The 25,855-nt window shown below is 34.7% G+C and overlaps 2 protein-coding genes and 1 long non-coding RNA gene across 4 annotated transcripts in view; all 3 read left to right on the plus strand.

The window, feature by feature from the left end:
- The window catches only part of LOC138333381 (uncharacterized), a 401,614-nt gene that overhangs the window by 333,459 nt on the left and 42,300 nt on the right, over window positions 1-25,855 (plus strand). The gene's annotated exons all lie outside the window — the stretch shown is intronic.
- On the plus strand, window positions 2,373-5,847 carry LOC138332762 (alpha-(1,3)-fucosyltransferase C-like). Its single transcript, XM_069280730.1, has 2 exons — window positions 2,373-2,511; window positions 3,924-5,847. The coding sequence occupies exons 1-2, from the start codon at window positions 2,423-2,425 to the stop codon at window positions 5,101-5,103; spliced, it is 1,269 nt and encodes a 422-aa protein (XP_069136831.1). The 5' UTR covers window positions 2,373-2,422; the 3' UTR covers window positions 5,104-5,847.
- LOC138333378 (DNA repair protein complementing XP-A cells homolog) lies at window positions 9,035-24,954 on the plus strand. 2 transcript variants are annotated; one of them, XM_069281722.1, is made up of 7 exons: window positions 9,035-9,544; window positions 11,624-11,756; window positions 12,635-12,741; window positions 18,715-18,820; window positions 19,133-19,298; window positions 23,131-23,248; window positions 24,425-24,954. In XM_069281722.1, exons 1-7 carry the CDS (start codon window positions 9,508-9,510, stop codon window positions 24,574-24,576), a joined length of 819 nt encoding a protein of 272 aa, XP_069137823.1. In that variant the 5' UTR covers window positions 9,035-9,507; the 3' UTR covers window positions 24,577-24,954. The 2 variants fall into 2 exon arrangements, with proteins under 2 accessions (XP_069137823.1, XP_069137822.1); XM_069281721.1 differs by having other exon boundaries at window positions 9,040-9,544; window positions 11,621-11,756.

Genomic DNA, 25,855 nt, shown 5'->3' on the forward strand with positions numbered 1-25,855 from the left:
GATAGACTGAAACCAATATAGTAATATAAATTTTACCAAACAAGGGCATATCGTAAAAATACGCATTTTTACGGAACATTGTTGATAAATAGAAGGATGCAAGAACACGATTTATTTGAACATATATATTATCTAAATATACAGAACCAAAATACAAAATGTAGCTCTGTGCATATACTGTATAAGAATTTGTGGAAGGATTTATCAAAAAAATGTTTCTTGTAATTATATTGAAATATGCTACAGTGTACAATACTAGTTATATAGTCAGTTACTATAAAGGCATAGAGGGTAAGTAAGATTATAGGGGCGAGGGAGTAGCCCGAGCCTTCTATACTTTAACTGACCCTATATGCCTTTAAAAGGGGTCAGTAACTGACTATATAACAAATTTATCGCATCGAGGACTATTGAATTGTTCCATTAAGAAAACTTAAAATGCATCAAAATCCCCCAGGTTAGATGAGTTACATCCTTAAGTTCTAACGGAACTAATAATAAGTGAATGCAGTAGTCTTCCCTTATCAATTATCTTCAATAAATCACCACTAGAAGGAGTTCTTGCATCAGAATGGAGGAGGCTGATATAACAACATTTTTTTTTAAAAATAAAATAAAAAGAAAGCAGAAAACTACAGACCAGTTAGTTTGACCAGCATGTATTATTGTAAAATGTTTGGAATATATTCTTAGAGACATTACGATGGGATATTTAGATCTGAATAATGTTATTGCTGACGAACAATTTGGCTTCATCATAGGAAAATCTACAACGCTTCTACTACTGGAAGTCCACGATGAAATTATAAAAACGCTAGACGAGACAGGATATTTGGATATGATATTATTTGGACTTGGAAAAAAGCTTTTGACGCCGTGCCAAATAAGCGTCTGATAAAAAAGCTAATGCATGTTGGAGTACAAGGTAGAATTGTCACATGGATATCACAATTCTTAAAAGGAAGGCGGCAAAGAGTGGTAGTCAACGGAATACATTCTGACTGGGTAGAAGTAGATAGTAGAGTTCCTCAAGGTAGTGTTCTGGGAACTGTCCTTTTCATCGTATATAAAATACCTGCCAAAAAGCAATACTCGGGAAATCAAAGCTGTTTGCGGATGATACTGTACGTAAATTTATGGCACATGTAACCAACTTGAAGATCCCGAAAAAATCAAAGTGATTTGGAGAAATTATGTGAATGGTCAACACTATGGCAATTGAAGTTTAATTCATCAAAGAAATCCAAATTCTGAGTATCTCATACGAGAATATGGAACCCTCCAGCAAATTTCTTTCTTCACAGAGCTTAAGTTTAATCTACATGTAGCAAATTGTTTGGCAAAGGCTAATTGGAATGTTAAAGCGAGCATTCACCATGTTGGACAATGATATGTTTCTTCCACTCTTTAAATCACTAATACGACCACAACTGGATTACTCTGTAACAGTTTGGAACCCAATTTTAAAAAAAATATATAATTTAGTTAGAAAATGTACAAAGTCGTGTCACAAAACAAGTGCGAGGTCTCCGTGAAACCCCATATTCGGAAAGATTGATTTTTTGGGTATACCAAGTCAATACAGGAGAGTAAGATATGATATGATCCAAGTGTTTAGAATTATATTCTGCGAATAGATTACTTCCCCTGAATGAAGATATGAGAACAATAGGGCACAACAAAAAGCTTAAAAACCAACAATCAAGACTTCAGTGCAGGAGTAATTCCTTTGCTTTTAGAGTACTTAACACATATAATAATCTATCAGGCAAAGTGGTTAACTCGGAAAGCATGAATTCATTCAAAACAAACCTGAACACAGAGTGAAAAAACACCATTTGAAATTTAAACCAAATTGCTACAGTGAGCTCTAACTATATAGTCCAAACCTCATAAATTGTACATGTGATTGAGCTGTTGTGCCAGGTGAAGAGAACTGTATTTCACCTTGGAAGTATGTTGTTTTTAATACTGTATCTGTAAGATAGATTGTACAGAACCTTTAGCAAGTGCTTGTATAGATATTTCAAAAAGAAACAAGTGCTAGTGACGGGAGAGCACAGACTGTATATATAGGATCGGAAGATGTAAAGGTGGTCTAGAAGTCAATGGTTTATCTATAGCCGAAGATACACTTGTAAGGTAAATCAGGAAAAATGTCATTTTAATGTGGAAATATTTTAACACCGAGGTGGATAAACAGCATAAGCACATAATTTTGTTTAAGTTACTTTTCATCCATTGCAGTTTGTCGATCCCCACTCGGTCTGGTGATCCTTAATAGACAGACACAATACATTACGTGCAGATCCGCCAGTGAGATATCTGGTCCATTTAACAATGCCTTTATACTATATTTACCATGCGTTGTGCCCATTACGTTCAAGTGATATACCATACATGAGTACCATATTGTTCACACATGTGTATTTCAAATCAGTGTGTACTGATCTGTGTATCATACAACAGTACTACAGAAAACATGATTATATCTGGACTAAATAAAGACAGGTAGGTTATATGATAACATTTTATTACAAATATTTAACCTTTTCACGACTTGTATGTCATAAACAAAGTTAGAAGTTCGTTAGAAGTTCCCAATACTGGAAGAAACATGTTTGCCTTATTATTAGTTAGACTGTACTACAGCATTCTTCAGTCTATTGGGTTAGTTTTGTACAGTTTCGAATTATCCAGTGCATGAATATGTTTCTCCAAGTTTTGGGAATGTCTGACTATATTATAGAACAATAGTGCAACATAAATATTTCTTACCGTGAATGAGGAGGATGTATACATTGTATAAACATTTTAAAAGTGGGACTCTATATTGTATTAGATCTTAGACAATTTAAGACAAATACATGTATGGCGGTTGATGCACAAGCGTCAAATTGACCTCAAAGCATAATTGGAATGTTAATCGCTATTCAATCAAAATACCTATCAGATCAGTTTTTGTGTCTCCAGTCACATCCAATCAATCGCCAAACCAATGACCACCCGAACATATCTGTCCGAGTATACAGTAGTTAATATATGGTTATCATGAAACTCACATTTCCTCCACTGACAAAACTTAAAAATATAACAATGGATGGGAATTGATTAATTCAATGCAGCAAAAAAAGTTATTTTTGCTATTGAATTTGCAGTAAAATTACTAAAAAATGATTTTTTTCTGGTGCTGATTAATACGCTTCGTACGTTTGTGATTGTATACACCCATGCACTATGTTAAAGTAAAACTGGAGGCATTTCAGGCGACTAAAACCTAACCAATGGCAGGCCAATAAATACGTCTGTTGAAGATTAAAGAGAGCGACTCCCAGCTTCAAGACCATATACAAGTAACTGACAGTCTATCGTTACACGACTCTTTAGATGTACACCATAGGACCAAATTACAGTATCAGCAGTTCCATCTGTAGTCGCATACATAGCCTTCGGATTTGCTATGATACAGTTTATGGGTGAATATAAAGATAATAATACATAATGTACATTTTAGTAATCTCTGGAGTATCCAAGATTCCCTGACCCAGTGATCTACATTAATACTTAATACAGACGGATTTTTGATTACTGATAAGAGTACCGAGTTTTCCTGATCATAACGTCGGTATGGAGATAAGGGGAGTTCACTTTAAAGAAATTACACACAGCACAAATTCAAATTCATTTTCTATACAGAAATCAGTTTATCATAGTAACTGTAGCACAATTAAACCTGTAATTTAACGGAATGTGTTACCTAGGTCAACTGGTAAGTCAAATAATAGCTTATGTATAAAATGTCAATTAAATGCAGCTCATCATGTGCATCTACTTTCGGTTTGTAATGTATTGAAATTCAAACTTGCTATTTTATAAAGTACATATAAGTTAAGTTTTACCAAAATTTTAATCTATATTTTCAGACGATGCATGCTTGTCCAGCTGTCGGTGATTGTCATCATTTCGCTTCTCGTATACGTTACTATGGAAACAGAAATTCTGGCAATAGTTCCGATAATGGTGTCATCGATCGGGCCCCCGTTTAAAGCTTTCAACAATGTTTTCATTTTACCGGATACGATATCAAAACAACAACAGATTCACGTCCATTTTTATAATCTTCCTAAATGGTTAAAGAATATGATGCAAGTTTTCAAAGGTTGTCCTTACAACTGTTCAATGTCTTCCGGGCAAGGACATTACTATGATAAAGATGTGGTGATATTTTTAGGCCCAAGTATACGTACAGTAGGGCCCGTGCCAGTGTCAAAACGACCAGGGCAAGTTTGGGTGTTGTATGGAATGGAGCCGCCGCCGATCCATTGTAGTCTGAATAAATGGAAAGGACTATTCAATTGGACAATGACATACCGAAGAGATTCTGATTTCCCTCAATGGCGCGGTATTTTTTCTAATGTTTCATATTCATCTGCTCGACTGTCACATTTAACACCAAAGTCGACCAAGACTTATCATTCTGATACTGGGACCGATTCTGATCAGAACATCAATTCAACCGCTTGGATGGTATCTCATTGCAAGACACAGAGCAAGCGAGAAAAGTACGTCCGACGGCTCCGAACTACACACCATGTAGATATATATGGAGCTTGCGGTTCCAACAAGAGTTCCTGTGCCAAGGGAAGAGATCGAGAATGTCTTAAAAAATATAAGTTTTATCTGTCCTTCGAGAACTCCTTGTGTAGGGATTATGTTACCGAAAAACCTTTTAAGATATATGCCAACAGATACAATGACGTTATACCTATTACTCGTGGCGCTGATGGAAGACTTTACCAAATATACTTACCCCCGGGCTCATTCATAAACACAAAGGATTACAACAGCACAGACCAATTAGGCCACTTTCTAAATTACCTAAGTAAAAATGAAACATTATTCTGGCAATATTTTGAATGGAGAAGACATTATAAACTACAACCTCGTGCTTTTAAATCTGCCTTCTGTGACCTTTGCAAACGAATGCACGAACATGATGTCAATACACGTTATCGGAGAGTTTACAACGATATCCAAAAGTGGTTCTTTGGGTCACCGGATGTGGAAATATGTACAAACCCAACAGATATATTAAGAAATTAATTTCTTTAGAGTACGGTGATGTTATTTTTCAATTAACCACGCGTTTTTAACAAATTAACAAGGTCTTTCTCCCAATAAATAAAAGTGGTTATGAAAGATATTGATTCAAAATTCGTGTACCCTCATGTATTTTTCAAGACAATAAAGCATTAAAGCCCAGACACTGATTTTGGTATACCTGACTATATTCCATAGAATTAAATGAAGCAAATCCATTCGTTTAAAAATAAGAACTGTGATACAAAAATTAATTGAAATATAAATAACTTTTGCATTTTAATAAAGTTTAATTTGTGATTAATCGAAATTTATCAATTTACTGTATCTTTAAGAAGCTAAAGTCTATTCAAGTATAAAGATAATACACCTGCTAATGCAATAGTATATTTAGTAGTCATAGTGGGCCAGCTGATGTTTAGCCAAGCAGGAGAGTTATACATTGACAATAAAGATTTATTAGATAGGCTACCATAACTAGTGTTTGTCATAACATGCATTGGGGTCTAACATATACATGTACACGTGAATTGGGTAGTCTAAATTATCTAAGGTGCGCGCGCGTCGTACATTAATGAATATGTTGGTAAATATACCTGATTAGTAACCAATTTTAAACTTGAAAGATACTTTCTGGATATATTTCTAACATAAAGGGACGGGATAAGCAAGATTATGTATTGTTAGATATAGGACAGAACATAGAACATCGTTCTAATTTTGTCTTCCTTTTAAAGATGCTCCGCCGCCGACAGAACATAAACAATACTCGTCATTTGAACAATAACTTATATTCAATCGTGTATTTATGAGTTTAATTTATATTAATGTACATATAAATAATTTATTTTGCTCTTGGTGCATGCGCAATTACTACTTCATCACATATAAGACGTACTAGTATAAATACTGCAATGATTTCTCTCGGGGCGCAAATTGATTATTTTTGATATTCTTATCGTAAAGTAAAATAAGAAGCAAATGAAATAAGCGTGGCTAACAAAAATAAGATGACTCCTCTATATTTACTTGTAAAGAGGAAACTTCAATCTGTAATTCTTGCAAGAATGTGTCATCTTCTCGCAGGAACATTTATTTTTCAGTTTTTGTTAGCCATTGGGGTCAATGTCTTCACCAACCGGGGAGAAACTATTACGATGGAAAATCTACAATAGAACGATTAAAAGAAAATTATTTAACTAAAGAGAAATAAAGGTGTTTGGGCAAAACATTCGGTCACATATCAAAAAAAACTCAGAGTTAGTTAGCTGACAAACACCCCGTTGGCAAACATCCATGATGTTTGGACATATACATGACGGCATCTTTGATGTATGTCAATGCTTGACCCCAATACTCGAGAATCAAGCCACGTTTTGGTCATAATTTAGTGTATCTGTATTAAATTCTGACTAATGGAATGTTATGGTCCGACATTAACACTGTCATGATGACCACCGCATTCTAGAAATTGAGTCAGTATAACTTTCCGGAATTATCGTTGTCCGAGGAAACGCAGTCCGGACCTTATAAAACGGCACGTAGATCGCGCAAGCCTTTGAGGCTAGGTTCCTTCCTTCCCCCCTGGCTCTTGATGGGTAGGGCTAGTTCCTGCTAGACGATGCCATGATAGGACCTTTTAGGATCTAGGAGTCGTCTTCAAAATTAATAGATATTTAGGTATAGCAGACGACTCCTCACTCTATGCTTTCTCTATATACTTTGCTCTTCCTACTCCATTTCCTATCTTTTCGCGTGCCCAGAAACGATAACGTGGCGGCACGTAAAACTCTTCAATTCAACGCAAGCTTTAGATAAAAGTTGTCATTCTACGTGTCGCTCTCACTTTTTAGGTAAGCATTTTTTATTGTTTGAAAGTATTGTATATCTGTATATGACATTATAAGGTTAAGGTTTGTTTGTATAATATTTACAGTAAATAGAAGTTGAAACAAAGAGTAGCTTTATTTAAATGTTTTGATTCTGTTATGATAATTATTACAATGAAAATAACATCAATATATATGTACAATTTCTATGGTTAATCTATGAAAAGAACTATGTCCATGATAAGTAATATCTTACTTTAGACGTACTTCGTGTAAATGTTTTATCACAAGTTTTGGAAATGTGCAATAGTTGTTTTGTTGTAAATAAGCGAGATAAAAGCTGCCATTCTACGTGTCGCTTTCACTTTTTAGTAAATAGTTATAGAGACACTCCGGGAACCAGGAGTATCTACATAAACGAAAAGTACAGAATCGTCTATTTCTGTTTTTGATAGCGAAAAAATTCAATTCGTCAGCAGTGTATCATCTTTAAATAGAACAATTGCTGTCGTGAAGTACATTGTATACATCTGTATAACTACATGCAGCTTTATTATTAAAAAACTTATTATCTAATGATGCCGTTATATAGGCCTCGAAGGTTTTAGCTCACCACATTTGATCATTCAATTTGCAAGCGAGATATTAAAACAGGAATAGACATAAGGCATAGTCCTCTCCTAAAACTGGTGGTACAGTGTACACTTATATAAACATTAAACACATACATACCTATGAAGGTAAGGGGAGGTAACTACTGATAATTATCGTTATATATTATTTTTAATGTGTTTACCGAATTAGTAGTGACATGTTCTTAACATACTTTACACTACTGGATATGTCATTTTGGGAATAGTATTTCTATTCGCCACAACAGATACATACATGTATGTGCATGCTACTCGTTTGATCATAAGGGTTACACACGAACCATAATGTGTATGTTCTGGCAAAAATGAAAGCCTTGGTTTATCAACATGTCGTAACAGCTAATTGTGTTTCTCCTATGCCAGTAGCAGGACAGGAAGATTTCTCAAACAAGAGAGGATGAGATTCAAATAATCCTACAATAATTTTTATTATCAATATTTAATTAACTGATGATAAGTTAGCATAATCCTCGGGTAGTGATATGTAATTTGTACTTGGATGTTGTTTTATGTTTTATTATTATATGTACTCTTCAATTCGGAAGCTAATAAAAATGATACTTTATATACCTATATTTCAGAGTTCACTTCTCTCCTCTGTCACTTCGCCAGTATACATCTCAGTACCTGATAGAAATATTGCGGTAGTGTTTGCTAGCAAACTTTGGCGGAAAGGAAAAGCATGACATCTAGATGTAATTAAATGATACATCCGTATTTTATACTCATTACCATATACATTAGTATGTAGATTTTTCCAATGTCATCGTTGGTCAATCCATTCTAGTTTATTAAATTGTTGTATTCAATATCCTAGCTTATACATGTAACATACCGACTGTGTTTTATGTTAATTGTTGATTTTAAAAGTAAATATATATGTTCAATAACATACAGACTACATATATATGTTACCTTAATTATTGGTTAGAAGTGAATGTTTTAAAATGCAGCGCTGTTAAGAATTAAAAATACCGTTTTATGATTTTCATTGCGAGTGCGTGGATGTACATGTACAGTGTGTATACAAGCCAAATATCGCGAAAAGTTGTGAAACTGATATCCCAAAAGATAAACTATAACGCCGTATTTTCAACACGCGGTTTTTGTTCTTTTGAATACTTCTCAAAAACATTGTACATTATAACAGTCAATTATTCAAGTTCGCGTAAATCAACCCACACATGTAGTTGAAAGTCTTGATCTGGCCTTTTTGGCAATTAGAAATGCATCGATTTTGCTTTAGAAGTCTGTCAAAATGTAAAATGGTTATATAATAATCAAAAGCCGAACAAAATTTAACAAGCGAGACATGATATGTTTAACGGGAAAAAGCGAGAGTATCAGAAGACTAACGTTACAGTGTATTTCCCTAAAACGTTAAATAATGTAAGAATCCTTCATATGTGAATAGGAACTAATTATAAGGATAGGGTTATTCTACCCGATTGCCACCTTTGTAAAACTCGAGGCTTGCCGAGGGTTTTACAACATTTTGTGATCCCGAGGTAGAAAAATCCCTATCCTTCATATCCACTTATGAAAGAGTATTTCTTTCATACCTCGACGTTTATTGCAATTTTGCTACTATGATTTCTCGTCATTTTGAAATAATTCTACTGATTTGAAAAAAAAAAAAAAAAAAAAAAAACGCGACTCAAAGCCAACTGATAGAATGTAGACTATGTGACCGAAGCAAATATTAATAGTGCTAGACGTACAATGTACAGAAATAGCGGACTTGCAGGGAGAAAAATCAATCTGCAGAGATTTATATAAATGTTTATTATTGTAATTAGAGTGATCTCCCTTTCATAAGAACTCTCCATCTACTTTCTCTTTATATTCACATGTATTACATAACATAGTGTACATTGCCACTAATTCTCAGCCAGTAGTTGAGCCTCAGTAGTTAGGCCTTAGAGATGGAACAACATACATGTACGACAGATCAGGACAATGGTGTGTATATGTCAGTTTGTACTTGTTATGTTGAATGTCTATGTATGAATTGCATAGGTCTATCAGCATCGGGCATTTTTATATCTTCTGTTGGAAAATATAGGGCCCCATTCCCAATCAAATGATAATATTTCCCCTGTTGGAATCTTTATTTTCCAATATGTACATTTACATTATGTACATGTGTCCGTGTACATGTATGTACTTGTACAATAACAGGAGTTTGACGTTCTGTCAATAATATATAGAGACCGGACAGAAGTATTCGGACAAAATGGCCGCCGTAAAAAATATATGTGTTGTGATATATACTGACCTAATATTTGGTGATCTGACCCTTGGACTTTCGTACTTCCTTCAGACGATCGGGAATCGATTGGTATAAACCTTGAATGTATTCTACATCAATGCCTTGCCAGATGATTTGTATTGCGTCAAAAAGCTCTGTTTGATTAGTGATGTTGTTGACCACTGTTTTTAGTCGTATTTTAAGTTTTAACCACACATTTTCGATGATATTTAAATCAGGACTCTGTGGGGGCCATTCTAAAACGGGAATACCATGGTTTGTAAAATATTCAGACACAACACGAGCCTTGTGAACTGGAGCATTGTCCTGTTGAAAAATGTAGTTTTGGTGAGCGACGTGTCTCGCTAAAACTGGCCACAAATTCTCTTCCAAAATTTCAATAGATTTTAGTGAATTGATGGTTCCATTTACACTGCAAACAGTACCAACTCCATGATGGGTAATACACCCCCAAATCATCACGGAAAGTTTCCGGTGTGACCGCGGACAGATGCAGGCTGGCCAGTATGCCTCGTCTTTTCGCCTCCATATAAAAATTCTGTTGTCATTACCGATCACGATTTGACTTTCATCAGAAATAATAACATCTTTCCAATAGTTTTCCACAGTCAGATTACTTTTATCAAAGCAAAATGTCACACGTTTCCTCAAATTGACTTCACGCATGACCATGGTTTTCTTCACTACCCTTCTACGGTATCCCTGATTGTTTAAATTCCAGTCAATCATTTTACTACTAACCTGTGCATCATTAACAGTGTTCCTGTTGTCATTTAATTCGGCTGTTACTTCATCCAATGTTTTTCTCCTATTTCTGTGCACAACTTTTAAGAGCTTTCTCTGGTCGCGATCTATCAAATATTGCGTCCCTCCACATCAATGTGTATTTTCAATGTTTCTTCACCTCACATATCGCTTCCAAATATCAGAAATTGTAGATTTTGGTATGCCTAACCTATCTGCAACAATTGTTTGTTTTATCCCACCTTCTATCATCGCTACGACCATTTTTCTTAAGCCTGATGTCACTACTTTACCACGACAACCCATGTTATTTCTGTGAATTCCTGCGATTCCGTCAGCAGATGACGTAATTTATTTTAACCGCCACAACATTACACATGACGTCATCTTTCCGATGACGTATACGATGACGCGAACCAAGCCTCCAAACTGGATTTATCCTGATTTTTACGCGCCGCACGAAATTTAGCGGTATATATCACGACGCGTTTGTCCGAATACTTCTGTCCGGACTCTGTATATAAAAAATACCCCTATATACGTGAATATACTCTATATATGTTTTTATATAGTATATAGGGGTATTTTTTTATATATATGTTTACACTATATATTATTGATAGAACGTCGAACTCCTGTGGTACAATACATTACATGTACAGTACAATTATACATGTACATTTACATGAAGTATACTTTAGATTTACATATTCAATCATACACTTAGAAAAATGATGAAAATTTAATTACAGCATGACTACATGAATATTGTCAGACTCCAAATTTCACTTAATTAATACATGTATCTATGACTAAAAAATCAATTCAAAATGTATGTACTGTACAATGTAATGTCTTACTTCTGAATTTAAACCAGACATTTTAATAACTTACGTATGTACATAAGAGTACATATGTTGGACATTGTAAAACTATTTGTATTCATGATGCTTTCTAATCTAGAGAAAATAATGAATAATGAAATTTTAATATTTTATTTTGTTTAATGGATTTTGTTACAGTAGAGGAAAAAAATATCAAGAAATTATCTGATGCACAACGTGCCCGGATAGAAAAAAATCGGCAGAGAGCTTTGATGCTAAAGCAAACAAGATTATCAACCAGACCATATTCAACAGAAAGGCCTGGTTCTTCGGGGTAATTTTTACATTTTTTGTTCTGGCTAGGTGAAATATGAAATCAAAATTGAAGTCTTTTTTATTTAGTTTACCTGCAGCAATATATACATCTTGTGTGCCGTCTAGTTAACCTTTACCATTTTTATCACATAATCTGCCTGATATCCAGTGTTTTTGCCTGGTAATATTTTTGCATTTGTCACTATTGTAACATGACCTGGAGCAGTTTTCATTGGCTGGAAATTTATTGTGACATCATGAAAGAAACTATGAAATTAAGTCAGGAAATATGATTTATTTATAAATAATAAAGTTATTTAAAATATATATTTAAATTATTTATTGACATAATTTTGATTTATGTTAGAAGCTACATGGTATGCTGCTAGTTTTAGCAAAACTTCCTTTGATACATGCTGTAAATTGACAGACATCAAGTTATGCTACACACTTAAATTGTAGGCAGTAAAACAGCCTGATACATATTAATTAGTTTTAAGATATCAACTGCAGATTTTAGCAGCATCACCATTAAAGTTGAAATTGAAGTTAATTACGTATACCTGTAGGGAGTAAAACAAAGAGTTATTTCCCCTTAGTCTTATAAAGAAACTAATTTCAAAGCTGATAGCTGCAGTATTCTGAAAGTAATTGCTTGCACATTGTAACTAACTAGTATGTACATGTAGTATATACTGTGTGTGATATGTTGTTTACTTATAAAATACAGAAAAAAATAATTCATAGAAAGTAATTTGTTCAATTCTAAAATAATTAAATATCTTTTTAAGAACAATTCACTGTTAATCTCTCAATAGGCCTTTATGTACAGTATAAACATGTACATATTACTATATAAGAAACCATTTACCATTGGAGATTTTTTTTCCCACTTAGACAGAAAGTAAAAGCACCAGCAAAAGTTGTGGATACTGGGGCAGGATTTTTCCTGGAAGAAGAAGAAGAGGAGGAAAGAAATCGAGTTAAAGTAAAACATGCTCCAGGTAAATATATATTCTCTATAAACAGGATAAAAGATCTAGCTGAATAAAGCAAGCATTTTTGAATAAATATGAAATGAGAGACGTAAGGAGTGATAACAGAGTTATCGTTCCTTCGGAACGAATGTTAACCATGACGATTTTAACCTACCAACACGCTTATAACCGCAAGTTGGGTAATAAGGAAATTGATAGAAAGTTTTTAATGATATTTTACAGTTAAGTAAATTCAGGCGTGATCTATCTTCTGAGATAGTTGTTGACTCTGCGAAAATTCATTTGAGGGAGAAATTTAGGGTCAAACAGGCAAAAATCGACATTTACATCGCTAGTTTCTGTTAAATTTGTCCTAGCAAACAAACGCTCATAGTTGACAAATTGAGATTTTACACATTAATTGTACAAGTAATTCTGAACAAAACGGTATTTTTGGTTTTTGAAAATATTATAAAGAACGACCACAAGACGGTCTTGGAAATTGGTGGTATTTCACAGGTTCTCAGTAAATTTCCACGGCAGACGAGATATTTTGGGACTTGCCGCCTTCCTTCAAAGCTATTCTGACCGATTGAATCGACGAGTGAACCATTCACAAATGGGTCGTATTAATGAAAAATTCTGTTTATTTTATGAAATAATTACTTAAATTTATAAAACGTTTTACAAGTCTTGCAATGATATCCAAGTATATATTGGGGATTGCGTGAATTTGGGAAGTGTGTGTTGTTTTGGGCATTCAACCGCACAAAGAAATGCCAACGGCAAGCGCCATCTGGTAGGAGGAATGTGTTGTGTCACTTGTGTATCCGGTTTGAACCGGTTTGTGTTGATGTTGAAAGCCGCCTCGCTTTTCAAGTTACAATCGTCAATATCAGGTAAGTAGGCCTAGTTGTGTATTTTACTTGTTAGGCTATATCACGATCGGCGGATGTTAGTATCTTTATATTATATTTGAGGTTGCTGTTGTCCGTTATAATTGTTTTTGGCGTAGGCCTACCGAGTCTGATCATGACAGCGACTGAATCATACGTGTAACAGTTAGATATGAATAAAAAATAACTCGTAAATTGACAGTCTATTGTGTAGACTCTGAGACAGATACTGTTTGAATATGTTTCTCCTAATATATTGCTTGATTATAAATGTTTTAATTGCTACCTACTGCTAATATAGTTAAGATGACACATGATTTGTTGTCAGCTGTTTTCGTCTGCAGTCTAAAAATAGACTTACCGATCGCGCGAGCATATGACACGTCCATGCAACAATGTCAGGCAAGAGATAACTGTAAACCAAATATCATGAATACAGGCATATAAAGTGACAACTAAAGAAGACAAACCTGAAAAATCTGGTAGTTTGACAATGGATATGATTAACATTATATGCACTTCAGTATGACACGTACCCTACATGTATGTACATTGCCTTGTAAGTTACTGTTCACTTAGAATAGAGGGAGGGGGTGGGGGCATAGTTAACAACAGGTTTTTTTTTAATTAATTGTACTGAATGTCAAACATTCAACAGCCTCTTCAGTTTCGAGCATTTCAGAAACCAACTAAATTTTTAGGCTAATTGATTTTTTTTATATTAAAAAATAATTATAAAAAATGTTCTCTAATTTGTGTAAAAAGGCGCGAGCAGTATATAATGGAGTACATGTAGGTTGGGGTGATTCTCCTCCGGGACGAGGAACAATTTCTATATTCAATTTCCGGCATTCTAATGAATTTTGGTACTGAATTTGCAGATCTAAAAGCATCCATTTTATCTTCCTCAACTAAATATGTAGTACATGTCTGAAATATAACAGGGCTACTGTACTTTGACATTTTGGCAGCCTGATTTTTTTTCATCAGCCCCGGGCTGTCAGGCTTCTGTAAGTATCGACCCCTGAACATGTAGAGGCTAAAATAATAAGGCTAAATAATAATAAAAAAAGTATCAAAATAGTTCATTTCTGTGTCTTATGTACCAAGAATTTAGTTAATTGATTTTCATATCCTTGACAATAATATCTATGAGTTTCGAATTCGGATGTACAAAAGAGGTCCTACAGAAAAAAACCACTAACCAACAGTCAGCGCTTGGAAATGCGGTCTCGTAAATGTCATGTTAGAGAGGGGAAAGAACAAAATTAGAAAGATGGACACCTAGCCATGCCCACCTCAGAATTTTTTCAGTAGCATTATAATTATACATCTTATCAATTACAAGTGTATTCAAGATATGAAAAATGACAGCTGACTTTGAAAAGGTTTGCTTACAATTAAAGGGACAATTCAGTCTAAGAGAACATTAAAATTTGTATATATATCAGATAAAACAAGTTCTAATGGAAATTACATCAGTCAGTTTTACTGTGATATGCCTGAAACGCCTATGGTGGTGACATGTGTGTGAAATATTCAAACTTGCTCGCTGTCCGCCATTACACACTGTGGTCGAACTTCTTGTATGCCGAACCCTGTCCCTTGCTCGTAAAGTAATGCAACTTTTGGCTAGAACTGCTCAAAACTCTCTGACAGTAGTGTGTTTACCTTATTAGGTGATTTTTCTTGCCTAAAAATCATTTTATCACCTTCTCGGTGGTTATGTAGTTCATTTGTTTAACGTGCATGACTTTGGCTCGGGTATGGGTACAGAGTTAATATTGTACCTGCTTAATCGTATTGATCAACGATTTGATATTTCAACGATATTAATTAAAATACTTAACAATGTCGTGGAATTTGTCAATGTTTTACGTTATATGTTTCATAAGAAATGTAGAACAATACATTTATGCTATATTTTGCTTATTGGTTATGTAAAAGAATTTGCCTGAGTGAATTGTCTCTTTAAATACTTCATTCTTTACATGTTCACATAAAAAGTCTTTTAATACTGGGATTGAATAAAGGGAGGTAATTTGTCTATTTGTTCATTTTCTAGCATAATGCGTAATACAATTAAAAGAATAGGCAAAATATGGAAATTTATGTAATTGGTAACATATTTCTTGTTTAGCCAGACCGATATTGTCTATTATTACCATTCTCTTATTCATATGAGGAAAAAAAAGTTTCTTTTTGATGAAATAGGGATAGCGGAGACTTTTACATGAGAATTAGTTTAATGTCCTATTAATGGCCAGGGTCATGTAAGGATGTGAGGTTTGTTGGTGGAGGAAAGCCAAAATACTCGGGAGAAAAACCACCGACCAGTGGTCAGTACCTGGCAACTGCCCCAAATGGGATTTGAACTCGCGACCCAGAGGTGGAGCTAGCTATAGGCTTGTGGTAATAATTATGTCTTTACTTCTTAACCACTTGGCCACCGTGGCCCAGACTTTTACATGGTTATAATATTCAAGATTGGTTTATTTGTTTAATGTCCTATTAACAGCCACGACCATGTAAGGACGTGCCAGGTTTGTTGGTGGAGGAAAGCCGGAGTACCCGGAGAAAAAACACCGACCAGCGGTCAGTACCTGGCAACTGCCCCACATGGGATTCGAATTCGTGACCCAGTGGTGGAGGACTTGTGGTAATATGTCGAGACATCTTAACCACTTGGCCACCGCGGCCCCCTTATATTCAAGACATTTCAAAATCGCTAATGTCATGCCATTATAATATCTAAATTGAATATCAGAATCAGTATTAATTGCAAGGTCATTTAAGGAGATGATAGAGGAAAGTTGGAGTACCCAGAGAAAAATCACTGACCAGCAGTCAATACCTGGTATCTACCACACATGGGATTCAAACTCGTAACCCAAAGGTAGTGGGCTGGTGGTAAATATGTCAAGACACCGCTTAAGTCAAACACACAATGATTGCATAATATTTGTCTTATGATCACTTTAATTTCAACTTTCTGATTAATTTTCTTTGCCGTCCTTTCATCAGTATTGGTCACGTATATTAGAACGCACTGTTTTAAATTATTAAGAAGGTGAAAAAGATGGAGTAGCTTGTTAGGGGCTGTGGGTACTGAGTGGTTAAAATTGCAGGTATAAAATAAGATTTTCATCTGGAATAGGAAAGGGGAGGTAATTGGCTGATTGATCACTTTCATGCATTCAGCTAACATTCATTGCAAAACTTCCTGGTACCTCTTAATAACTTGTTGGGTGTCATACAATCCATATTACATGAATTCTGGATATTAATTTAATGTGTAGCATTACAGTGTAATTATGTGATTCTCTATTATATGATATAAAAACACTGTTAAACAGTTTAATCTTGTTCTCTAAAATGTATGTATTTGTAAGGGATTGAGTGTTCGACGAGGACGATATTATTTATTTTTACCAATTTGATTGAGTGTTCGACGAGGACGATATTGTTTATTATTACCAATTTCATTTTCTTATTTATATGAGGAAAAACAGTTTCTTTTTGATAAAATGGATATAGGGGAGTTTTTTCATGATTATTCATGAACATGCATATTTTCAGGGTACATGTAAGAACACAAAACTTCCAAGCATAATGCTAAATATTTAATTCTAGTATAACCGCTCCTCTTTCACTGAGTTATATACTAAAATGTTTGTCCCCGGAGACAGTGTGATATGAAGGTTAATTTACCCTAAGATGTTATATTCCTCAGTAAATATTTCATCTTCAGATAAATAAACCTTCATATCACACTGTCAAAGGGTCCATAAATGTACAGTAGTGTATGTAGAATTGATGAAAAATAATTTGGTAGACCCATACCCAAGGCAGATTTTCATAGGAATACAAAACATTAAATAGTCATTCTAATGCTACTTTTATTAGGGAAAGTAGCCTTAAGACAAAATAATGCATCTTATCATAACAAGTAAATACATTATTCACCAAAAAGGTATGTGAATGTGTACATTCAGGTGCTTTTTGTTAGGAAATTAAGATATTTTTCGAAGATTAGGTTGAGACGTGAAAGAATAGGCTACCTTCCGAAGAATTGGTAAGTTGTAATAGAATCGGACTATCTTCCCAAGGTTAGGATAAGTCTTAAAAGAATCAAACTACCAGTTTGAATTCGAAGTGCCTGTAACATGCTGAAATCAAATGGAAGGCTACAGAGTTTGTTAAAATAAATGGACTTGACCTTAATTTAAGGTCACAGTGTCAAATGAGCTTAAATCTTTAAATGACTCCTCTATCAATTATTGACTGGTCTGATGTACTGTAGTCATATGCATGGTACATGTATTACGTTTGCAGCATGTTGGGCTGAAGGGCTACCAATTACGATTTTGATCAAAAGAATGACCTTGACCTTCATTCAAAGTCACAGCCACAGGGGTCAAATAGACTACAATTGTAAAATGACTTTGAATTGTTGGATATTGTTTCCTAAGCTTATGAAACCGATCTCTTTTAAGAGTAAAAGCAAGAGTTATATCCCTTTTGCGACACTCCTTCATACAGACAAAATAGATCAGAGATATGTACATGTAACATGAACCCTTGTGCGTTATTTTTCATTTAATTTCCATACATGTATGCACCGTATACATGTACATTTATATGCATAGCGCATATTTTGGAGAATTATCACGAGTTATCATGGTCCTTTTCTTCTCTCATTTCATCTGCAACATCCCTTAAGGTGATGCCCCACTAGTAACTTAAAGTATATTTTTTCTTTTTTTATTATTTCTATGTCATGTACTTTTGTACATTGTATGTAAAAAGATTATATCAAGCACATTCATTTCTATTGCTTTTCTGACAGTGTTATTGGCACTTGGCACTACAGTATAATGTCATTAATATTGGAATAATTATTAACACTGTGGTGTTTATTACAGGCTTTGTGATTGGAGTAAATAACTTTGTGATATGTTTATTACAGGCCCTATGATTGGAGTAGATAACTATGTACTATTTGTTACTGGCCCTGTGATTAGAGTAAATGACTTTGTGATGTTTTTTACAGGCCATTACAGGCCCTCTGATTGGAGTAGATGAAATGTGTTATTTGTTACAGGCCCTGTGATTGGAGTAGATAACCTTTTATGTGAGAACTGTGAGAAAGAGTTTATGGACTCATATCTACATACACACTTTGATGTGTCCATCTGTGATAAATGCAAGTAGGTATTATATCACAATATGCATATGTGTTTCTGTTACAAACATGTATCACCTAAAAACAATCAATGAAGTTCATATTCACTGTGAGGAATAAATTTCATGTAATTCAGTTCACATATATATTTATTCAATTGATTTGATAGGTGATATCACTCATGTTGCACTGTCACTCCTCCTGTCCTATGAAAAGTAACAAAAACTATGCAAGAGTCTAACGAAAAGTTCTGTCAAAATGTTGACAGGATTGGTTTTTTATGTCTCATTCTTGCTCTTCATATTTTACTAAGGATTCTTTTCCTTTTTTTATACAGAGAAAATGAAGATGACAACCCACTTATTACTAAAACAGATGCAAAGAACAGATATTTACTCAAAGATGCTGATTTTGACAGACGTGAACCACCTCTCAAATTTATTGTTCGTAAAAATCCTCGTCATGACAGCTGGGGAGATATGAAGCTCTTTTATGAACCTCAGGTAAGTTGTAATTTTTAGCTCACCTGGCCCGAAGGGCCGGTGAGCTTATGTCATGGCGCGGCGTCCGTCGTCCGTCGTCCGCGTCCGTCCGTCCGTCCGTCCGTCCGTCTGTCCGTCAACATTTCCTTTAAATCGCTACTAGTCATAGAGTTTTGCATGGATTGTAACCAAATTAGGCCACAAACATCCTTGGGGGAAGGGGGACAGAACTTGTATAAATTTTAGCTCTGGTCCCCCGGGGGCAGGAGGGGCGGGGCCCAATAGGGGAAATAGAGGTAAATCCTTTAAATCGCTACTAGTCATAGAGTTCTACATGGATTGTAACCAAATTTGGCCACAAACATCCTTGGGGGAAGGGGAACAGAACTTGTATAAATTTTGGCTCTGACCCCCCGGGGGCAGGAGGGGCGGGGCCCAATAGGGGAAATAGAGGTAAATCCTATAAATCACTACTTGTCCTAGAGTTCTGCATGGATTTTAACCAAATTTGGCCACAAACATCCTTGGGAGAATAGGAACTGAGTTTGCATAAATTTTGGGTCTGGTCCCCGGGGCAGGAGGGGCAGGGCCCAATAGGGGAACTATAGGTAAATCCTATAAATCGATACTTGTCCTAGAGTTCTGTATGGATTGTAACCAAATTTGACCACAAACATCCTTGGGGGTAGGAGAACAGAACTAGTGTAAATTTTGGCTCTGACACCCCAGGGGTCCAATAGGGGAAATAGAGGTAAATTCTTTAAATCACTACTAGTCATAGAGTTCTGCATGTAATGTAACCAAATTTGGCCACAAACATCCTTTGTGGAAGGGGAACAGAACTTGTATAAATTTTGGCTCTGGCCCCCGGGGGGGCAGGACGGGTGGGGCCCAATAGGGGAAATAGAGGTAAATCCTATAAATCGCTACTTGTCCTAGAGTTTTGCTTAGATTGTGACCAAATTTGGCCACAAACATCCTTGGAGGAAGGGGAACAGAACTTGTATAAATTTTGGCTCTGACCCCCTGGGGGCAGGAGGGGTGGGGCCCAATAGGGGATTTAGAGGTTAATATTAAATCTCCTTCAGAAAAGAAACAATGAAGCTGTATTCAGAACATTACTTGGCATTACAAACCAGGTGAGCGATACAGGCCCTCTGGGCCTCTTGTTGATATAAGTTAAACTATTTTATCCCCATAAAGGTCTATCTGTCATCCCCAAACCTTTTTCAGACAAGACCTCCTAAATAGCTGAATTGATTTCTTTGAAATTTTACAATAATGTTTTGTTCATACGTACAGTACTAAATGCGTCTTAGCATTCCCTCAAACGCGTTCTTGATATGTTTGCGTTTCTTTTGTTTAGTTTTGTTTCGTCAAGCTTTTTTTGTTTGCATTTCGCGTTTTCGTTCGTTTGGGTTTTGATTCCATTTTGTTTGCGTTTGTTTGCATTTTGATTCATTTAGGCTTTTGTTTGTTTGCGTTTGTGTTCCAATTCGTTTACCGTATGTATGCATTGATATTTGATTAGGAATGGTTGACTAAATTAAAAGTGGAGTCAATTGACGGTGTAGGCTGATAAATTTACGTATTCTAGACAATGTAGCAAACATACACAAGTAAAATTTAAAAAAAAAATCATTTTGTATCTAGACATTAATTACATTTTGTAAATGTAACGTACACACATAGTAAGGATCATTTGTATACCATTCTGCAAGGACTTATGTATATTACTAGCTATACACGTGTGTATGTGCTACAGGGGGATAGGTACAATGTACACTTGTGTGCATGAAGGGTTTATTTTTTTTGTAAATTTGGTTGTCACGGTTGCTGGTCAATATGGGCAATAACTCATAAGTCAATAGAACAATATCTTCACATATGGGCAATTTTAAGTAAAATACCCGTATATGGATGTTTAGAATTGGACATGGAACCATAATGATTTTTTCTGATTGGTCCAAAAATTCTCCGATTAAACTGAGTATATATATATATATCAGGATTTTGAAGGATGGCAAATACAAATAGTTTTCAAAACGTCTGCATGGACCATGGTTATCAAACAAAACATCAAAATGTACATTAACTAAATTAAAAATTGTTTTAGGATCATTAGTGAGCATGTATGGATTTGTTTACTAAAATAACATCCCATTGAACTGCCATGTCTTCTATAGAGGCGTAATGAGGTTTATCATTTATCTATTAACTTGGAGATATAGTTAATACCAAGAAAGAGTACATTATTATCTCTGTTTTCTTCATTTTTTGTGTCGCCTGCAACACAAGTGCGACACATAGGTATCACAATGTTGGTGTTAGTGATTGTGTCAGCGTCAGCATCGCTGTTGGTGGCAGGTTCTGGAAAATGGTTTAGTGCCATAACTTAAGTATTTATTGTCCGATTTCAACCAAACTAGGTATATTGCTTAATATCAATAAGATCTCAGATGAATCCATAGTTTTTGCTCTATAACTTTAGTAATTATTATTTGATCTCAACTAAATTTTGTTTCTTGCTTTACAGTGGTGAGATCTCGGATGAGTTCAATACTGATCAAAATCCATCAATATTTGGGATTTTAAAATTGTCGAAACAGAATAACCCATGGTTTCCACGTGATAACATTAGTATTTATTGTTTGATTTCAACCAAATTTGATTTATATAATTGCTTTAATTTATATCAATGAGGTCTTGGATTGGTTTTCTACTGGTTTAAATCAGTTAATATTTACAAGAGTTACTGGACTTGAAATAATCAAAACAGATAATTTTTTTATAACCGCTCAATAACTTTTGTATTTATTATCAGGCTTCAACCTAAGTATGTATATTGATTTATATATCTCAGATGGGTTTGATACTGGTCAAAATCCTTCAATTTTTTCTAGAGTTACAGAACTTGATAACTTCACTTAGTTATTAACAATAGTTTTATATTTAAAGTGCTGTGCAGAGAACACTCACTCTTCTTGAGTATTTGGTTCTGTTTGCATTATACTTTTCAGAACCAAATCTCCTGATATACAATGTACCCATATAATGTTTATGATAGACAATGTACCAATATGTTGTTTATGATAGACAATGTACCCATATGTTGTTTATGATAGACAATGTACCCATATGTTGTTTATGATAGACAATGTACCCATATGTTGTTTATGATAGACAATGTACCTATATGTTGTTTATGATTGACAATGTACCCATATAGACAATGTACCCATATGTTGTTTATGATAGACAATCTACCTATATGTTGTTTATGATTGACAAAGTACCCATATGTTGTTATGATAGACAATGTACCCATATGTTGTTTATGATAGATAATGTACCCATATGTTGTTTATGATAGACAATGTACCCATATGTTGTTTATGATAGACAATGTACCCATATGATGTTTATGATAGACAATGTACCCATATGTTCTTTATAATAGACAATATATCCATATGTTGTTATGATAGACAATGTACCCATATGATGTTTATAATAGACAATATATCCATATGTTCTTTATGATAGACAATGTACCCATATGTTGTTATGATAGACAATGTACCCATGAGTTGTTTAATATAGACAATGTATACATATGGTGTTTATGATAGATAATGTATCCATATGATGTTGATGGAAGACAATGTACCTATATGGTACTGATAATTTACCATTGTTGAGTCAGTGTTGTGTTTGGATGATGCTGTTCCCAGTAAAGAATTATTTGCAATTGCAACCACATCCCATATCAGTATATAGTAACAAGTAGCAAATTCAGCAAACTATTAAGGAAAAAGTTAATACCATAAACCTATCTACCTATTTTTTTCAGGTGTACCAGCGAGCAATGGAAGTTTGGGGGAGTGAAGCAAGTTTAGAGGAAGCACATGAAAAACGGACAGAAAATAGAGAAAAATCAAAACAGAGAAAATTTGATAAAAAGGTCAAAGGTGAGTATAGTGTGATTGAAGTTTTGAAAATATCCATATATGAGTCCAAAAGATTGTAAAGTTCATCAAAATGTGTCGGTTTACAGACTTTATTTATCTAAAATAATCTCTGGTGCAGAATGCAAATCAATAATCATGAAACATTGATTCTGAATATATCAATCACAAATGCAATCAATTAAAGCAAAGCTTATGTCATGGCGCAGTGTCCATGGTCTGTCTGTCCGTCCGTCCGTCAACATTTTCTTTAAAACGCTACACGTCCTAGAGTTCTGCATGGATTGTAACAAAATTTGGCCAGAAGCATCATTGGGGAAGGCGAACAGAGCTTGTATAAATTTTGGCTCTGACCCCCCAAGGGCAGGAGGGGCGGAGCCCAATAGGGAAAAGAGGTAAATCCTTTAAATTTCTACTAGTCATAAAGTTCTTCATGGACTATAACCAAATTTAACCACAAACATTTTTTGGGGAGGAATAAAGGTTGTATAATTTTGGCTCTGATGCCCCCTATGGCAGGAGAGGCAGGTCCAATAGAGGTAAATCTTGAAATCGGTAGTTGTCAAAGAGTTCAGCATGGATTCTAACCAAATTTGGCCAGAAACATCCTTCGGTGGAGGAGAACAGAGTTTGTATAAATTTTGCCTTTTACCCCCTGGGGGCAGGAGAGGCGGGACCAAATAGGGGAAATAGATGTTAATCATTTTAATTGCTACTAGTCATATAGTTCTACATAGATTCTAACCAAATTAAGCCAGAAACATTCATGGGAGAAGGGGAACAGAGTTTTATAAATTTTGGCTCTGACCCCTGGAGCAGAAAGATTAGGGCCTAACAGAATTTGGAGGTAAATCTTTAAATTCCTCTAGGAAATTAAGAAACAATGATCCTGTATTCAGAACATGACTTGGCATTACAAACCAGGTGAGCGATACCGGCCCTCTGGTCCTCTTGTTAAGTAATACATGGCACATGCATGTTTTTTGTTTTTTCTGTGTAAGGAATATCTTAAACATTCCCAAGTGTCATATTGCTTGTAATCGACATTTAAAGTAGATATCAACTTCCATGCAACCCAGTTTCATTTACCATTAAAATAAGAAATGATTTTCTGTGTTCTTTTAGTAAGGTTGATATAGTTTTTTGACATATTTAATGTTCATTAATTTAAATTCACAGAACTACGGCATGCAGTGCGGAGTAGTCTTATAAAGAAGGACCGAGGGCCACACATACATGAGTTTGGGGACGAGGTTTATAACGAAGCTAATGATGAGTATAGTAAAACATGTCAGACTTGCGGACATGTTTCCTCATATGAAAAAATGTGATTTAACTCTCCTAGCTAAATGAACTTGTGAGTCATGTGTTCTGTTACATTGTGAAAATATGATTTGTTTAACTCTCAGGATTTCCATTATATGCATATGGTTTCCAATCAATTGTTGGCCATTTTTCACTTTTCACTGTCAGTGACTGATACAGAAGATAATATTTTGAAACCTTAATGTTTTTATTTCACATTGAGTCAATGTTTAATCAATGAAATGAATTGCATGATGTGTGTAATAATCAGGAAAGATATAGATGATGAGAGATGTATTTGTGTGATTTTGTTAATGCTCGAAAATATGTATATGGGTTCGGATAATGATATGAAAATTGTGAATGTAAAAAAAAAAAAAAAAAAGAATGAAAAAAAAGAACAATGAATCAAATTGCTAGCATCATCTTGCATTATTTTATTTTACATTATGACATTGTATATATCAGTAAATTGTAAAAAGCCTAGTAAAGTTATTGATTAACGTAGCTGAGTGTTAAATTATGTTATTTTGTTTTTTTTGTAATTACAGTATTGTATACCTGTAAATACTATGAACTTTTAAATTTATTTTCACGCTCTTTTGATATTGCAGTTCGTTTTAAGTGCGAGTGTACTCGCTCTATCATTTTCCTTGTTGGGTGTACTGTAGAGTCTGTGTATATCAGCTATATGCCAGATTCCAATTGCGCACTCAACACTGGAAGTCGGTGTCTGACTGTCTCATACCGTTTAATAGATTTTTAAAGTGATTTAGTGAATTCAACCTTCCAAAACATATACTAAGATGTACTTGTAAGCGATAATCTACTGTAAATTAAGAACAGTGACATTACACAGTGCTAAACGCATTTGTTTTGTGTAAACTTCAAGCGGCATATCATACAAACTCTTGCATCGCTCACGATATTGTAAGCATTTGATCAACTTCAGAAACTTCCGAAACAATACTATGCAAATCAGGTTTAAATAGTCAATAAAAGAAAGTGATGAAACGGATAACTTTTAGTACAGGCAACATATTTAATTTATTTCATATCATCCTAGGTCCTAGATGTACATGTAAGTTCCACTATCGCTTACTAAATCCTGTGACCACAGTCAGCATTTGCTGCAGTTCTAAAAAATATTTCTAAAAAAGACAATATAAACAAGTAATTATTGAAATGGAGGACCATTACAGATTTCCCCCCAAAAGAACTGTACAGTAGGAAATGATCGTTACCATGGCAACTGAACTTTTCGAAAACACTAGTTTATTCTTCATACCCTTTAACCGCCGTGTA

Source organism: Argopecten irradians, chromosome 10 (genome assembly GCF_041381155.1).
Source record: "Argopecten irradians isolate NY chromosome 10, Ai_NY, whole genome shotgun sequence".
NCBI classification, from domain to species: Eukaryota; Metazoa; Mollusca; class Bivalvia; order Pectinida; family Pectinidae; genus Argopecten; species Argopecten irradians.

What these genes read in the sequence shown, in the direction of transcription:
- LOC138332762 (XM_069280730.1), top strand. Translation starts at nt 2,423, where the DNA reads ATGTGTATTTCAAATCAGTGTGTACTGATCTGTGTATCATACAACAGT. An exon ending in TCTGGACTAAATAAAGACAG is followed by an intron (nt 2,512 to 3,923) that starts GTAGGTTATATG and finishes CTATATTTTCAG; the next exon opens with ACGATGCATGCTTGTCCAGC.
- LOC138333378 (XM_069281721.1), top strand. Translation starts at nt 9,508, where the DNA reads ATGGAACAACATACATGTACGACAGATCAGGACAATG. An exon ending in TACGACAGATCAGGACAATG is followed by an intron (nt 9,545 to 11,620) that starts GTGTGTATATGT and finishes ATTTTGTTACAG; the next exon opens with TAGAGGAAAAAAATATCAAG. An exon ending in ATTTGATAAAAAGGTCAAAG is followed by an intron (nt 23,249 to 24,424) that starts GTGAGTATAGTG and finishes TTAAATTCACAG; the next exon opens with AACTACGGCATGCAGTGCGG.